We start from the raw sequence: 17,483 nt of genomic DNA, 5'->3' as shown, positions 1-17,483 counted from the left end.
AAACTGTAGAACGGACTGGGTTTATATCACAATACCTACATTTAGAGTCGGTTATTCATTCAGTCTAATGAGAAACTGTAGAACAGACTCGGTTTATATCACAATACCTACATTTAGAGTCGGTTATTCATTCAGTCTAATGAGAAACTGTAGAACAGACTCGGTTTATATCACAATACCTACATTTAGAGCCGGTTATTCATTCAGTCTAATGAGAAACTGTAGAACGGACTCGGTTTATATCACAATACCTACATTTAGAGACAGTTACTATTTCATAAGACTTTTTTGTGTGTGTGTAAAGGTTGCAAATGTTAGGGTAGATCTGAGCTGTATCTCAGGTGGTTGCTAAGGTTTTGCTAGGCTGTTGCTATGGTATCCCAGGTGATTACTAACGTGTGTTAGTATGCATGATTGTTCGTATGTGCTGTCAATGATGGTCAGTGATTGAAAGCAGATTGAAAATTGCAACCCATTAATAAAGACAATTAATTCAATGATGAAGATAATGAAGTCTAGCAGATTGGCTTGTCAAGCCAATTTAATGAATTGAATAAATTAATAGTTTAATTTACTTCATTTATTTAATTCATTAATGAATGAAGCTAAACGTGACTTAGTTCAGCTCTGTGTTATTTCTCACTGCTGTCTTTGCTTCTTGCATGAAACTGCAGGCAGTGCTTTCAACACAATCCGCGGACGTGCTTGTGTGATGAAACATTTACACGAGTTGTACCAAATCCCTCTGACAGGGGCCACTTTCTGCCAGGATTTAGTGAAGAAATCCAGCGCAATAACGTCTCTCAGGGCTCATGGGAGACGAGTTACTACATCCCGTGTCAGTCATGCAGAGAGAACAAGTGAATTAAATTAAAGTGACGGTTTATTCTGAGCAAATATTGTACAAATGACACGTAATAAATGTCGTAATTCATATTTTACACTATTTTCTCTGAGCTTAGTGATATTGCTTTGTATTGGGAACCTCATCAGATTACATTCACGTTCATAGTTATTATACAATTTAAAAGATTCCAGTTATTCCATCAGCTCCATCATCAGCAGCGTCTTTCATTTTTACTGTCTGTGGTTTGTAGTTCTCGTTCTGGCAGCTGGACAGTCCCGCCTCTCACGGTGCCTGCGGCCTCACAGGAGGTCCAGGTGTGCGTCCTCAGGTATGCCGTATTTGCCTTTGTGTTCCTCAAACAGCTGCGTTAGTTCGTCCATGTAGAGCTGGTGCAGAGCGTCCAAGTCCTCAGCTGAGGGCTTCTCCTTTTTCTCCACCTTGATTGGCTTCCCGACTGCAGAAAAGAAACACAGCACTATACGAGTCACTGAATTATTCAGTAACTACAATGAATTATTCAGTATTTACTATACATTATTTAGTATTTACTTTAAATTATTCAGTATCTACTATGAATTATTCAGTATTTACTGTCAATTATTCTGTACTTACTATAAATTATTTAGTATCTACTACAAATTATTCAGTAACTTCTATGAATTACTCAGTAATTACTATGAATTATTCAGTATTTACTGTCAATTATTCTGTACTTACTATAAATTATTTAGTATCTACTACAAATTATTCAGTAACTTCTATGAATTACTCAGTAATTACTATGAATTATTCAGTATTTACTGTCAATTATTCTGTACTTACTATAAATTATTTACTATCTACTACGAATTATTCAGTAACTACTATGAATTGTTTCAGTATCTGCCATGAATTAGTCAGTATTAACTATTAATTATTCAGCAACTACTATGAATTATTCAGTGTCAACTACAAAAGAATTAATAACTACAATTAATTATTTAGTAGCTACTAAGAGTTATTCAATAACTACAATGAATTATTTAGGATATACTATGAAATATTGAGTATCTTTTATGATTTATTTAGTTTTGATGCACTATGTACAATATACTATGAATTATTCAGTATCTCCTATGAATGAAAGTCTTCACTTGTAGCTCCAACTTTCGCTGGGTAAGATTCCATATTAAACTTCTGGTTTAATATGGAATCTGGTGGGATTGTGTGATGGAAAGAGTCCCAGCTAGAGGTAAACAACAGTAAACAACATGCATTCTATGTTGTTTATCTAACTGAGATACAGACCTGACTCGACTAAGAAGTTTGGGCTGGCTGAGCTCTGGCGTCCTCAAACTGAGCTGAAAAGCGGTGTGCTCAGCAAACTCGGCTGTCTTGGCTGATCGACTACGTTTTTGGGTGAAAGGGGAAATCTATAATTTAGTTTTTTCTCCAAATTCCTACTTTAGGAATGAGGCGCTGGTGCAACCCCCCTTTGGCAAATGACATCAGTGAGCATCTGTGACAGCAGTGGACAGGCCGTGAGCGTCCGGCTTTAACTGAACTCACATTGACTGATATGAAGCTGATACGGCTGCTGAGTAAACAGTGCACTGGCAAAGGCTCCGCAGTGTTTTGGATGAGCTGCAGCGGTGGCGGTGGGAGCGAGGAGGCGGTGAGGTTCGGTGAGGGTTTATACTGACTCAGCACGGCAAAGGAGGCAGTTATTATCCAAAACGTCCTAAAACACACTTATTTACCACTGAGTCAGGGCCTCTGTAGAGCTGTATTATGTCTCAGATACCTGAAAAAAAGCTTGATTTAATAATGAAAAGGCGTTCACTGGGGCTGTACTAGATGATCTGCACAGAAGAAATTGATATAGTTATGAAAACAATGGATTATAAAAGTGAATTAATATAAACAACATGTGCTGTGAATGAGGCTACCATGGAAAAAGTCTGTGGTGTGAAGCTGCCCAGCTGAAAGGAGTCTGCTAAGGGAACTTGTTCTGATGGTGCAACTCAGATCAACCAGTCAGTGTTAAACAAGCTGTGCTTCATGGTGATAATCCATTGTTTAATATTCGTTTTAGTGTTAAATGTGATGTGTAAACCTGCTAAAAAGCGTTTGAACTGCCAGTGAAAGTGACCCCGTTCACATTCATAGCCCTGGGCTTCCCCACCCGCCAATTTTGGGTCTGTCTCTGTTTGCATAGATTTGATGTCCAAACCCAGATTAAGTGAAGTGATACTTTTTTAATCCCACAAACCGTGAAGTGAAACACCACATACACACTAGTGAGCACACACACACTAGGGGGCAGTGAGCACACTTGCCCGGAGTGGTGGGCAGCCCTATCCACAGCGCCCGGGGAGCAGTTGGGGGTTAGGTGTCTTGCTCAAGGACACCTCAGTCATGGACTGTTGACGCTGGGGACCAAGGCAAGAACCTTCCGGTCTCAGGGCCGTTTCCCTAACCTCCAGCCCACGACTGCCCCCTGTTTGTTGAATATTTGTTGTGATAAAGCACAAAAACGAAACTATGGCCGTTGGAGCTCAGTGTGTGGGCGATATGGTGCTTTACCGTAACGTTCTGATATCATTTATACAGTAATTACACAGAGTGGACGTGAACTTTACCCTGCCAACATTTAAAGCTGAAAGGGAAAGCAGAAAAGAGTCCATTACCACTAATACAGTAAAAGAACTGATGTTATGTGCTTATGATTGCGCCAAAAAGGACTCTCCTGTTGTTACAGTGCCAAGTTTGTGACAGTAGAAGAACCCTGTTGCGTACTATGTAGAATCATAACTATACAGTAGGTTCCACCTACAGCACATTCTCCATCAAACCGAAGAACCATTTCATGATGTAAAGAACCATTTTATTGTCCAAAGGGTTCTTTGAGTGTTAACAGTTCTATATAGAACCTCGGAATCACTGGCTCTGCGTGGAAGTGGTTCAAGTCCTATCTGGAGGATCGCTCTTATCAGGTAACATGGAGAGGGTTTGCATCTTCTCCATGCAGGCTCTCCACTGGTGTCCCACAAGGCTCGGTCCTGGGGCCTCTTCTCTTTTCTCTTTACACCAGCTCTCTTGGTGATGTAATATCATCTCATGGCTTCCCTTATCACTGTTATGCTGATGACACTCAGCTAATGTTTTCTTTCTCTCCCTCTGACACCCAGGTTTCCAGTCGCATCTCGGCATGTCTGTCTGACATCTCTTCATGGATGGCAGCCCACCACCTGAAGCAAGACTGAGCTGATATTCATCTCTGCATCCTCGTCATGATCTTGCCATCTCATTCGAGAACTCTCTGATTGTTCCGTCTGTAGAGGCGAGAAGTCTCGGTGTGATTCTGGATGGCCAGTTATACAGAACCTGACTCGGTCATGCAGATTACAACATCCGGAGGATCCGACCCTGTCTCCCTCGAGAGGCCGCCCAGGTGCTCGCGCAGTCTCTTGTCATTTCAAGGCTTGACTACTGCAACTCACTCTTGGCTGGTCTTCCCATGCGGCCATCAAGCCTCTGCAGCTCATCCAGGATGTGGCAGCACGGCTCGTCTTCAGTCTACCCAAGTTCAGCCACGTCACCCCACTGCTGCGCTCCCTTCACTGGCTTCCTGTAGCTGCATCAGATTTAAACCCTAATGCTGGCCTACAAAGCCAGAAATGGACCAGCCCCTACCGACTTGATGGCAGTGGTGAAATCTCGAACTGGACCACGTGCCTTCGAGCTTCGAGTGCAGCTCGGCTTGACCCGCCATCCTTCAAGGCGCACGGAAGACAACCGTCGGGAATGTTCTCTGTACTGGAGCCCAGATGGTGGAATGAACTCCCACTGGCCGTCTGAACAGCAGAGTCTCTCACTGTCTTCAAACGCAGACTGAAGACCGTCTCTTTACACAGCACTTAAATCAGCACTGAGTTACGTATTGATTGTAAAGTATTGTACTGCACAGTGTAGTGTAGTGTAGTGTAGTATATTGTAGTGTAGTGTGGTGTATTGCACTGTATTGTATTGTAGTGTAGTGTAGTGTAGTGTAGTGTAGTGTAGTGTATTGTAGTGTAGTGTAGTATATTGTAGTGTGGTGTAGTATATTGTAGTGTAGTGTGGTGTATTGCACTGTATTGTATTGTAGTGTAGTGTAGTGTAGTGTATTGTAGTGTAGTGTAGTGTATTGTAGTGTGGTGTAGTGTAGTGTAGTGTGGTGTAGTGTATTGTAGTGTGGTGTAGTGTAGTGTAGTGTGGTGTAGTGTAGTGTGGTGTGTTGTAGTGTAGTGTAGTGTAGTGTAGTGTAGTGTAGTGTGGTGTGTTGTAGTGTAGTGTAGTGTAGTGTAGTGTAGTGTATTGTAGTGTGGTGTAGTGTAGTGTAGTGTGGTGTAGTGTAGTGTAGTGTAGTGTAGTGTAGTGTGGTGTGTTGTAGTGTAGTGTAGTGTAGTGTGGTGTAGTGTGGTGTAGTGTAGTGTAGTGTAGTGTAGTGTGGTGTGTTGTAGTGTAGTGTAGTGTATTGTAGTGTGGTGTAGTGTAGTGCGGTGTGTTGTAGTGTAGTGTATTGTAGTGTAGTGTGGTGTAGTGTAGTGTGGTGTGTTGTAGTGTAGTGTATTGTAGTGTAGTGTAGTGTAGTGTAGTGTAGTGTGGTGTAGTGTAGTGTAGTGTGGTGTAGTGTAGTGTAGTGTAGTTTAGTGTAGTGTAGTGTAGTGTAGTGTAGTGTAGTGTAGTGTGGTGTGTTGTAGTGTAGTGTAGTGTAGTGTAGTGTAGTGTAGTGTGGTGTAGTGTGGTGTAGTGTAGTGTAGTGTGGTGTGTTGTAGTGTAGTGTAGTGTATTGTAGTGTGGTGTAGTGTAGTGCGGTGTGTTGTAGTGTAGTGTATTGTAGAGTAGTGTGGTGTAGTGTAGTGTGGTGTGTTGTAGTGTAGTGTATTGTAGTGTAGTGTAGTGTAGTGTAGTGTAGTGTGGTGTAGTGTAGTGTAGTGTGGTGTAGTGTAGTGTAGTGTAGTGTACTGTAGTGTAGTGTAGTGTGGTGTAGTGTAGTGTAGTGTAGTGTAGTGTGGTGTGTTGTAGTGTAGTGTAGTGTAGTGTAGTGTAGTGTAGTGTGGTGTAGTGTAGTGTAGTGTAGTGTAGTGTGGTGTGTTGTAGTGTAGTGTAGTGTAGTGTAGTGTAGTTTAGTGTGGTATAGTGTGGTGTAGTGTGGTGTAGTGTAGTGTGGTGTAGTGTAGTGTAGTGTAGTGTAGTGTAGTGTAGTGTAGTGTAGTGTAGTGTAGTGTAGTGTGGTGTGTTGTAGTGTAGTGTAGTGTAGTGTAGTGTAGTGTAGTGTAGTGTGGTGTAGTGTAGTGTAGTGTGGTGTGTTGTAGTGTAGTGTAGTGTAGTGTAGTGTGGTGTAGTGTGGTGTAGTGTAGTGTAGTGTAGTGTAGTGTAGTGTAGTGTGTTGTAGTGTATTTCACTGTTTTGTGTTCAGCTCTGTTCCTTTTCTCTGGCTATGAACAGTGACTGTGTTTCTAGCCATATCTGAGCTCAGGACCGTCTTTCTCTCTAACCTACTGGTAACCAGCAAAGACACTTTCTCTAGACAGACACAGCTCCTCTTGTAAGTCGCTCTGGATAAGATGCTGCTAAATGCTGTAAATGTAAATGTATAGAACCATTTTCTTTACTCAAGAGCCCGTGAAGAACCCTGTTTTTATAGGTGTAGTTAATAGGCTGGAAGAACAACATTCCACACTCATAAACAGACGTACCAACAGTGGTGATGGGCTTCCTGTAGGGCATGAGGCCGAAGCTGTACTGGAAGATCCCTCGAGCGTGGAAGAGCGGCAGAGATACACCCATAATGCTCTGCAGGCGGTCCTGTATCCACCTCAGCCAGGTGCCGCGCGGGTTGGCGACTTGATCGAACACCTCGTTCTCTCCGAAAGAGTAAACCGGGACCAGGTGGGCACTGCAGGACATACATACATGTCCTTACATGCAGTTATAGCTAAAAACAATAGCAGCAGCCTGAAGGTCCGTACTTTAGTCCATGTTTACAGGTAACGGCGCGTCATACAGTGTCAGAAACCTCATAATCAGGACTATTAGAGATAACGAACACCTCCACATGCTTTAATTATCTTCTTATCTCAATGCTGTTGTTATCTTTTAATAAAAAGTTAATTATCTTCTTATTGCGAGACAACAAAAGTTTCCTTGAGATAATGAGTTCATTATCTTGTGATCTCAAGGTAACAAAGTTGTTATCTTGAGATCACAAGATAATTAACTTGTTATATCAAGATAACAACTTAGAAAATTATAGCAACAGCTCATGGCCCCTCTGGACTTCCGCAGGCTGAAGAAAGACATGCATGTCCATTTTTGTCCCTTTTTACTTTGGTACCTCATTTGAACAGCTGCCCTTTGCGTATGTGATCATTTATGATGAATAGACCAATGGAAATGCTCCAAAATCCCCTTCAATAAAACCGCTTTTCATTCATTTACATTAAATGAAAGAACAGTTTTAGTTTTTTTTCTGTAAAAATGCAATTTTGGACAGATGGATTTATTTTGCTTTGGACAGCAACAATATAAAAATGATGGGATTCCTGGACATTATGTGGAATTACATTATAGCTGGACAGACAACCACCTATCCAGCTATAATGTAAATACCTGGACAATCCAGGAAAGTCCTGCACAGGTGGCAGCCCTGCTTGTTAGCTACATTAAAGAAGCCCCTGCTGATCAGATACATTTGGGGCTAAAGGGTTTAAGGAATTTTTAAAGGCAGTAAGTGAAAGCTGGAATTCTCTCCGTACCCGTGTTCAATCGCCAGTTTAATGAAGCCTTTCTTACTGGCCAGAAGCACTGAGTGGGTTCCTGGATGGGAATCCAGTGCTTCCAAAGCTCCACCCACTGCAATGACCACAGCATTACCACCGCCTTCCTTGCGCAGCAGGTAACTGGCACTGTCCTTATCTGAGGGAATCAAACCTGGAACACAAACAATCATATCACTGCTACAAAAACTTGTATCTCCATTTTTCTTGGATCCCTCTTGTGAGGGTCCATGGGGGTCCTGACCACTGAAGAACAGGGTAACAGAGTATCAGAGAAACAGATGGACTACAGTCTGTAACTGTAGAACTACAGAGTGGAACTGAACGGTCAGTGGAGCTGATAGAGTGGACAGTGAGTGGAGAAACAGGGAGGTGGTCAGAATGTCACACCTGATTGGTGTATCCTGTAGGTCTTTCTAATAAAGCAGACAGGCAGTGTATTTACCTGTATCTCTCTCAGCTCTAGGCTGCTCTGTGCAACTTCTGTTTGATGCAATGTTCTTAGACTGAGACTGGTCTGTCGTTTTCAGTATAAACTTCAGCCCTGAGAGGCGGGTGGTCTGACCTGCACACATGATGTAGTCTCTGAAGAACGGGGCTCTGAACCACAGAGGCAGCATCAGCAGGTGACTCTCCAGCCCCGGGAACAGCTTGCTGAAGCCCGTGGCCTGCGTGCAGAAATTCGTGAATGCTCCAGCTACCAGGATGCCGTGAGGATGGAAACCAAACACATAATTCTGCCTGGGGTCTAAATCCGCGGTCTTCACCAGCTATAAACACAGAAGACATCGTCCAGTGAATAAACTGAGCAACTAACATAATTGCAGAGGAATGTGGATTAGGGGGTTTGTCTAAATGTAGCGCTGATGACGTCACAGTGCTCTATAACTAACACACTAAACTGCTGACATCAGATTGACTCATGAGTGACAGGTTGCATTGATGACATCACTGTGGTCCATAAATTACAGGCAACGCTAATGACATCACAACGCTCCGCAACATCAAAATGTTCCACAAGGTACAGTCTTCACTGGTGACATCAAAATGGCCTGTAAGTGGCCGGTGAGTAGAAGCACACAGAGGGTGTTCCTAATAAAGTGGCAAGTTAGTGGAAGCACAAGGTAGGTGTTCCTAATAAAGTGGCAAGTTAGTGGAAACACAAGGTAGGTGTTCCTAATAATGTGGCCACTAAGTGGAATGACAAGGTGGGTGTTTCTAATAAAGTGGCCAGTTACTTGAAGCACAAAGTAGGTGTTTCTGATAAAGTGGCCAGGCATCTCTCCGTCGCTCTACCTTTTTCTCTCTCACACTCTCTCTCTCTCTCTCTCTCTCTAATCAGTGCATGTGCATTCAGGTAAACACAGGGTGGTCTGAGGGTCAGTGGTACATGTGCTCTGGATCTCTGCCAGCCACGCGCCGGCCGCTTGCTCCTGTGAGCTGTCCTGCGGTCAGTTTAACCGTTATAGAAGCAACTGAAAAGAAGATCACACGACTCAGATCATCGTTCAAGGGCGAGCGCGAAAACTGGCCTATAAAAGCAGAATCAAAACAAAACCCCCTCGCTGTGCCACTACATGTCTCCCACCATGCAGGAGGGGCATTAGTGGCTCAAGGCCAGTGGCCTCCGAGAAATAAACGAGGCCCACCTTTTCCTAGAAAAACAAGTGTGAACTCGCAGGGAGGATAAAAGCTTAAGGATTAGACTGAGGATTTCAGGCTCGAGCGTCAAGCGTCAAAGACTTACAGCTGGCTATGCGCGCCGGCCTTCAAAAGTTTGGGTACGCGTAGCCTTTTTGAGAATGTTTACAGCGCAAATGACGATGTTCCCAGCCACGAGCAAGTACCCACAAGTGTCCACAAGCACTGTATAACATTTGCCCACATCTCTTCTCAGATGCTCTGGCTTATTCGCCAGCTCCTTAATCGAATCGTCTCTTCTACCTTACATGGTGCAGCATTTACATTCTGAGGCCTTAGATCGACATCGAGGCAGGTGAATAATGAGGCAGCTTCTCTAAAGGGGCAGAATGTAACTCCTGGACTATTTAAGGTGGAATGGAACCCAGTCAAATTCTATGATATGATATGATCTGCTACGAATTATTCAGTATCTACTATAAATTATTCAGCATTCTCTATGAATTACTCGTTATCTACTATGAGTTATTTGGTAACTACTGTTACTGAACAGCTGTAATTAATGCAGGTCTGTCAGTCCTTTACTCTGCTCTTCTTCTCAGTGGTGTCATTGCAGTTATGAGATGATCTAGATGATCTAGCAAAGTTAATAATTTGTAGATATTTGTTTTGTGTTATCTCCTGCAATTCTGATCCAGCCAGTACATGAATATGTCTGTACTTAATAAGTGTTTCCATAGTGACGTGAACTGGGTTTTGAATGTGGGTCGGAAACCGAATCCAAGAATAAAGGCAGTGTGGAGCTTCTTTAATACAGTGATAGGAAACAGGAGCTCCAACTCAACACACTGGTCCATTTCACTGACCAACGTGGACATGAACGCTCAACAGCTGCTCTGGAGACACACCCAAACGCCACGGATGGACTGGCCTCCACACAGACGGGAAGATGCGGTTAGAAATGTTACGTGTGAGCTGCTCAGACCAGCACTGACTCGTTTCTGACTCTGATGCCCAGCACTGCCTCGGACATGCTCACATCACTGAGAGCAGCTGATCTGCAGAGGAGCTGCCGGATTAGAGATGGTGGTGCAGCTCAGAGTTACGGTTTAACCAATTTCCCCCTGATATAGTCGGTCACTGTGTTTATCCCGCGGAACACTCGTGATTCAGTCAGTCATGTTTTTCGCCTCAGGGCTCTCTCGGAACGTCAGGAGGAAGACGACAAGCAGCAGATCAGTTCCCTGCACTGACACTAACCGTCTGATTCTCTTAGAGCTTCAAAAGTCATTTTATTCACCTTCTTAAACTCTGAGGGTCTGTAGGTCAGTTACTGCTAATGAATTATTCAATGACTTCGATAAATTATACAGCAGCTGATATCGCGCTCAGTTTCAAAGCAGATGCTGAATAATTCATAGTCATTACTTAATCATTCATAGTAGATACTGAATAATTCATAATAGATACTGAATAATTCATAGTAGATACCGAATAATTCATGATAGATACTGAATAATTCATAGTAGATACTGAATAAATTATAACAGATACTGAATAATTCATAGTAGATACTGAATAAATCATAACAGATACTGAATAATTCATACAACATACTGAATAATTCACAGTCATTACTTAATCATTCATAGTAGATACCGAATAATTCATAATAGATACTGAATAATTAAAAGTACATACTGAATAATTAATAGTAGATACTGAATAATTAAAAGTACATACTGAATAATTAATAGTAGATACTGAATAATTAATAGTAGATACAAAATATAAATAGCAGCCTAGCATTAAAAGGTAAGCACATTAGATCATAAATAATTATATATTTTATTTAAAAATGTTAAAACTTTATGAACTAATATAAATAGAGTTGATCTTTTGACTCAAAGCAGGTTATATATGTTTATATATTAACACTTTTTTCTGTTAAATGTGATCCTCATCACTCAGAAGAATGAACTGTCCATCATTAGTGTGATGTGCAGCAATGACTCACTGGCTCTGGTTGTTTGAGTGTTTCGGCCTTCACCTTTGCCCTCAGCAGCCTGAAGCTCATGGTCAGTGCGTCAGGGCTGGTGTTTACGACCACAGTCAGAAACACTGGAGGTGTGAAAGGGTATATAGAAGGTTCCGTCCCGCTCAGAGATACAGACAGATCAGATCAGATAAGAACAGATCCGTACCAACAGCGTCCAGCCCTGAGTGATAACACGCAGTAACAAACACCGGCCGGTCTTATCTCTGATAACAGCTCTGCACTGGAACCGAACAGGAGCTACAGAAAAACATCCGGACAGACCAAACCAAACAAACGCTGTCCTAAACCTTACATCCAGCCAGGATGGTGCTACTTTTTTACCCTTCTCTTACAGCCCTGATTCCAAAAAAGTCGGGACGCTGTGCAGAACGTAAATAAAAACAGGATGCAATGATGTGCAAACACATTTTTAAAGGGAAACACTCCAAAGCCAACCAATCACATGTTGAACCTGAGAAATTTGATTGTTTTTTTTTTAAATATTTGCCCGTTTTGAATTTGATGCCAAGAACACGTTCCAAAAATGTTGGGACGGGGGCCTGTTTACCCCTCTGTCCATCACCTCTTCCTTTAACAGCGCTCTGTAAGCGTTTGGGAACTGAGGAGACGCTGCTGTAGTTCTGGTGTTCAGCCTCGTCCCTCACAGACAGAGATTTCTCCAGACTCTCTGAGTCTTTAATGATGTTCTGCACCGTAGACGATGGAAAGCAGAAGCTCTTTGCTGTTTTATGTTGAGGAACGTTCTTCTTGAGTTGTTGCTCTATTTGATGGTGCCGTCTTTCACAGAGTGGTGACCCCTCCTCCTCTTTACTTCTGAAAGACTCCGCCTCTCTGAGATGCTCTTTATACCCAGTCATGTTACTGACCTGCTGCCAATCAACCACCAGCTGTTTTTTTAGCATGGCACGACTTTACCAGCCTTTTCTTGCCCCGTCCCAACTTTTTGGGAAAGTGCTGTTGGCATCAAATTCAAAATGCGCAAATATTAAAAAAAAAAAAACAATCAAATTTCTCTGTTTCATCATTTGATTTGTTGTCTTTGTTCTATTTTCAATTAAATATAGGCTTTAAATGATTTGCATATCATTGAATTTTGCTTTTATCTACATTTTGCACAGCATCCCAACTTTTTTAGAAATGGGGTTGTGCTACAAATCCAGTCAAAACAGCAGGTAGAAGTTTTTCCTGCTAACCTGTTCGTCAGTGGTCAGGACCCCCATGGACCCTCACAGAGTAGGTACTGTTTGGTGGGTCATTCTCAGCACTGCAGTAACACTGACGTGGTGGTGGTGGTGTGTTAGTGTGTGTTGTGCTGGTCTGAGTGGATCAGACACAGCAGTGCTGCTGGAGTTTTTAAACACCTCAGTGTCGCTGCTGGACTGAGAATGGTCCACCAACCAAAAGCGTCCTGTGGCCAAAAAATACAAAAAATGAATAGCTGGAATGTGAAGTGTTTATATTTGTACATTAATGTGCCTTTTTTACTCACTGCGTTTGTGATTTTCAGTCTAAAGTGTCCACACATGAACGGTTACTGTCTGCTGAGGGACTTTCTGAGGGAAAGTCCACCATCAGATGACAGAAGACCCACTGATCTCACTGTCTCATCTGATTCACTTCATGCTGATTTCTGAGCCGTGAAAGTTTCCATAACATCGCCTCTCTAATCTCAGCCGACACGCAACGGAAGCCGATGCCCTCCAATCAGCATGACGCTAATCTCCTGCATGTCTAAATCATCACACACTATGGTCTCAGAGATGAAGGTACTAGACTGTCTCTGGGGCAGTCCCCCTCTCATCACTGGGGTGGGACCCTCAAGGCTCCATCTCAGCGCCTTTAGTCAGGGAGCATAACTGAACCATAATCCACTGAAATGATCTGTTCTAAGCTGGACTGACTCCACACACCCCGCCTCGCCTCGCCTCCAGGCTTTTACTCTACTGCTCTGTTTTAAAACATTCGGTTATGAAAAGGAACAAATACCAACTTTTCACCTGGAGGACCTTATTTAAGCTCCACAATCAGACCTTAGAACCATTGGAGAACCTTTGAGGGAACATTTACACTGTTTGTACCCTGATGAAGGGAAAATGTTCCTGAACAGAACCTTCAGTTCTAAGCAGCATCTTTTAAATTTTTATATTTGTTGAGTTGTGACATTATTTGGAGCAAATACTGTGTCCCCAAAGAAAACTCATTATTCCAGATTTTCCACTATTTTCCATCATCAACATTCCATATAAGCTCAGAAGACTCGTGTAGGTTCTCTGGTGGTTCTGGATGGTAAATAAAGTGTCTATATCTGTGTTGTAGTCATGGTGACGTCTGGTTCCCATCACCACCACTGTAAAGACGTTTGAAGTATGCATAAATTTTAAATATTGGGTGGGTTGTTGTTTATTCTATGACATGCGGCTCTGTGATTTACTATTGTGCCTATTTCCACTTCTCTTCACCAGCCAATCATAGCATGGCTCATTACATTATTCATATTCAGCCAAATCACAGGGCTGTAAATGAGGGTGTAAAACTTCAACTGGACATTTTCCACCCCAGCTTTCTATCTAGACACCAGAGAGCTATGTAAAGCGCTGAATAAATGCTTTATGAGGAACTTTTAAAGCTCAAAGCTTCACAGCTGAACCCACTGTAACTGTTGTTTCCCTGAAACTGAAACACAGTGACAATGTTCTCATTAAAATGAGTTCAATTCTAAGCTTTTTACTGAGTCTGTCTGTGTTTTGGGAAAGCTGGCAGTGATGGGCTCCTCTGAGCTCTCTGGTTAAACTGGGTTAGCTGTACATCTGTCTGTTGGACACTAGATGGCAGTGTAGGGTTGGTGAAATGCTTTTAGAACAGATTTATTCCAGCCTGCTGCAGAAGAGCAGCTCCGTCAGTGGAGTGTAGTTAGATGTTACCCGTGCAGGTGTCTTGTTTATTTTTTACCTGAATGGGGAAGTAGTCCCTCATGTAGGTCCAGAGGGGCATGCAGCAGAGCCAGGGGACTTTCCTCCCCCCATGAGACGGCGTGTCCCTGTCGATGAACCACCAGGTGGCGTACAGTACGCTGACCAACCAGAAACGAGTGAAGAGGAGGTAAATAAACAGCAGGATGCAGCAGGGAGCTGAGGAGAGACCACACAGAGTTACAGACACGTTGTCAGAAACAAGACTGTTCAGAGCACACAGTCACACTCACAGTGCATACAATACACATACAATAACACAGCTACAACCAGTCTACACTGACTTACACACACAATAACACAGCTACAACCAGTCTACACTGACTTACACATACAATAACATGGCTGCAATCAGTCTACACTGACTTACACACACAATAACACAGCTACAACCAGTCTACACTGACTTACACACACAATAACACAGCTACAACCAGTCTACACTGACTTACACATACAATAACATGGCTACAATCAGTCTACACTGACTTACACACACAATAACACAGCTACAACCAGTCTACACTGACTTACACATACAATAACACAGCTTCAACCAGTCTACACTGACTTATACATACAATAACATGGCTACAATCAGTCTACACTGACTTACACACAAAATAACACAGCTACAACCAGTCTACACTGACTTACACATACAATAACACAGCTACAACCAGTCTACACTGACTTACACACAAAATAACACAGCTACAACCAGTCTACACTGACTTACACATACAATAACATGGCTACAATCAGTCTACACTGACTTACACACACAATAACACAGCTACAACCAGTCTACACTGACTTACACATACAATAACACAGCTTCAACCAGTCTACACTGACTTATACATACAATAACATGGCTACAACCAGTCTACACTGACTTACACATACAATAACACAGCTACAACCAGTCTACACTGACTTACACACAAAATAACACAGCTACAACCAGTCTACACTGACTTACACATACAATAACACAGCTACAACCAGTCTACACTGACTTACACACACAATAACACAGCTACAACCAGTCTACACTGACTTACACACACAATAACACAACTACAATCAGTCTACACTGACAGTTCAGTATTCAGTCTACACTGAGTCACATTCAGTCTATGTTGAGCTACACTGAGTTACCCTGAACTACACTGTATAGATTATGTGAACAAGGTAATATAAATGCTTCTGTTATTTGTTGATGACTTGAAAGGGTTCAAACGAAGGTTTGAGTTTAGTGCTGTGTGTTTGATCTGAGCGCTGCAGATTAAAGTCTGTAGGTTTCACACATCAGCGCAGCGGAGATGAGATGAGCAGAGAGGAAGTGCTTATTTAGCACAGCAGCTCGCTGACGGTCATCAATACACCCAGCTGACCAAACCTACACATACAGCAGCACTTAAAGCCTGGACACGCCTACATATAGAGAGAGTGAATCTATGAATCAATGAATTCATTAATTCGGACAGACAAAACTCTTCCTTTAACAGAAAAAGAAAAAATATGTGAATGAAAGAAAGAAAGAACAAATGAATAACCAAATGGCTAAATATATGAATGAATGACTGAATGAATGAATGAATGAATGATAGCCAGAAGAGAAAACACACATTGAAAATAGAAAGAAAGAAAGAACAAACAAGTGAAAGAATGAATGAATGAATTTCAGACTGAAGAAACTATTTATTAAAAATAGAAGAACATGAATGAATGAATGAATGAATGAACGAATGAATGAATGAATGGTAGCCAGAAAGTTTCACTGAAAACAAAAAAGAAAGAAAGATTGAATAACTGAATGAATGAAAATGAAGAGAGAGAATGAAAGATGAAAGAATGAAGGAAGGAAGAAACAGAAGGAGCAGTAAAAGGCAGTCGTGGGCTGGAGGTCAGGGATCCAGCCTCGTGACCGGAAGGTCGCTGGTTTGATCCCCAGAGCCGACAGTCCATGACTGAGGTGTCCTTGAGGGAGACACCAAACCCCCAACTGCTCCCCGGGTGCTGTGGATAGGGCTGCCCACCGCTCCGGGCAAGTGTGCTCACTGCCCCCTAGTGTGTGTGTGCTCACTAGTGTGTATGTGGTGTTTCACTTCAGGGATGGGTTAAATGAGGAGGTGAAGTTTCCCCGTTGTGGGATCAATAAGGGTCACTTATTTATTTATTTACAGCAGGAGCTGCTCAGAGGCTTCGTTCGGTCTGATAATCTCACTGCCGGGCTGTTGTGCAGTCGTTTACTGCGCCTTATCAGACTGTACTTTACTGAGCACAGCGCTCAGGAGGAGTCCACCCAAAACCTCTCAAACTTTTTCACAAAGTTAAAAATATATTTCCCCACAAATTATTTCATTACAGACACACAGAGTCTTTCCAGTGCTGTTTAGAGCAGCTGTTAGAGCATTGGACCAAAATGTTGGTGGAACGCTCTCAGCATGTTCCTGCAGGAAGCACGTCAAACCCTATAACCCCCCCCCACACACACACACACACACACACACACACACAGACACACACACTCACCCAGAGCGAGGAAGCAGAAGACCCACTTCAGCACGGCGGCTGTCTGCAGCCTCCTATTCAGAGGAATATCAACTGGAGCGAAGTCGATCTTCATGGCAGAAAAGCAATGAGCCTCAGCAGAAGAGAAGCAGAAGAGTTCGAGACCCGAGCAGAATCCAGCAAAGAGGACAAAGTCTACCTTCCTCTCACACTTTATCTGCACTCTCACCTCAGTGTAAGGGTTAATTACCCAACACTCACTCTCTCTATCAAGCCATTCAGACTTTTGACCCAGATCCAACCAGATGATCAGTGGAGCACAGATACTTATAGTAAACTGAAGCACACAGTCCACAATACAGCAGGACGAACTGCAAAGTTGTGTGAATACCACTCACGTCTTTACAGTGGGGGTGATGGGAACCAGGCGTCGCCATGACTACAACACAGATATAGACACTTTATTTACCATCCAGAACCACCAGAGAACCTACACGAGTCTTCTGAGCTTATATGGAATGCTGATGATGGAAAACAGTGGAAAATCTGGAACAATGCCCTCGTGTCAGATTCAGTGTTTTCATATATGTGTGTTTGTATCTTTGTGATAATCCAGCTCAGAAATCCAGTTCAAACATTTCCTG

At 42.6% G+C, this 17,483-nt stretch overlaps 1 protein-coding gene across 1 annotated transcript; it reads right to left on the bottom strand.

Annotated features, from left to right (window-relative positions):
• Positions 1-843: 843 nt before the first annotated feature.
• mogat2 (monoacylglycerol O-acyltransferase 2) lies at positions 844-17,011 on the bottom strand. The gene is made up of 6 exons (XM_017682518.2): positions 16,861-17,011; positions 14,300-14,478; positions 8,216-8,420; positions 7,630-7,804; positions 6,571-6,770; positions 844-1,301 (listed from the first exon to the last, which is right to left on the bottom strand). The coding sequence occupies exons 1-6, from the start codon at positions 16,952-16,954 to the stop codon at positions 1,147-1,149; spliced, it is 1,008 nt and encodes a 335-aa protein (XP_017538007.1). The 5' UTR covers positions 16,955-17,011; the 3' UTR covers positions 844-1,146.
• Positions 17,012-17,483: the final 472 nt, after the last annotated feature.

Source organism: Pygocentrus nattereri, chromosome 18 (assembly GCF_015220715.1).
Source record: "Pygocentrus nattereri isolate fPygNat1 chromosome 18, fPygNat1.pri, whole genome shotgun sequence".
NCBI lineage: Eukaryota > Metazoa > Chordata > Actinopteri > Characiformes > Serrasalmidae > Pygocentrus > Pygocentrus nattereri.
This window is presented reverse-complemented; position numbering and strand designations above follow the sequence as displayed.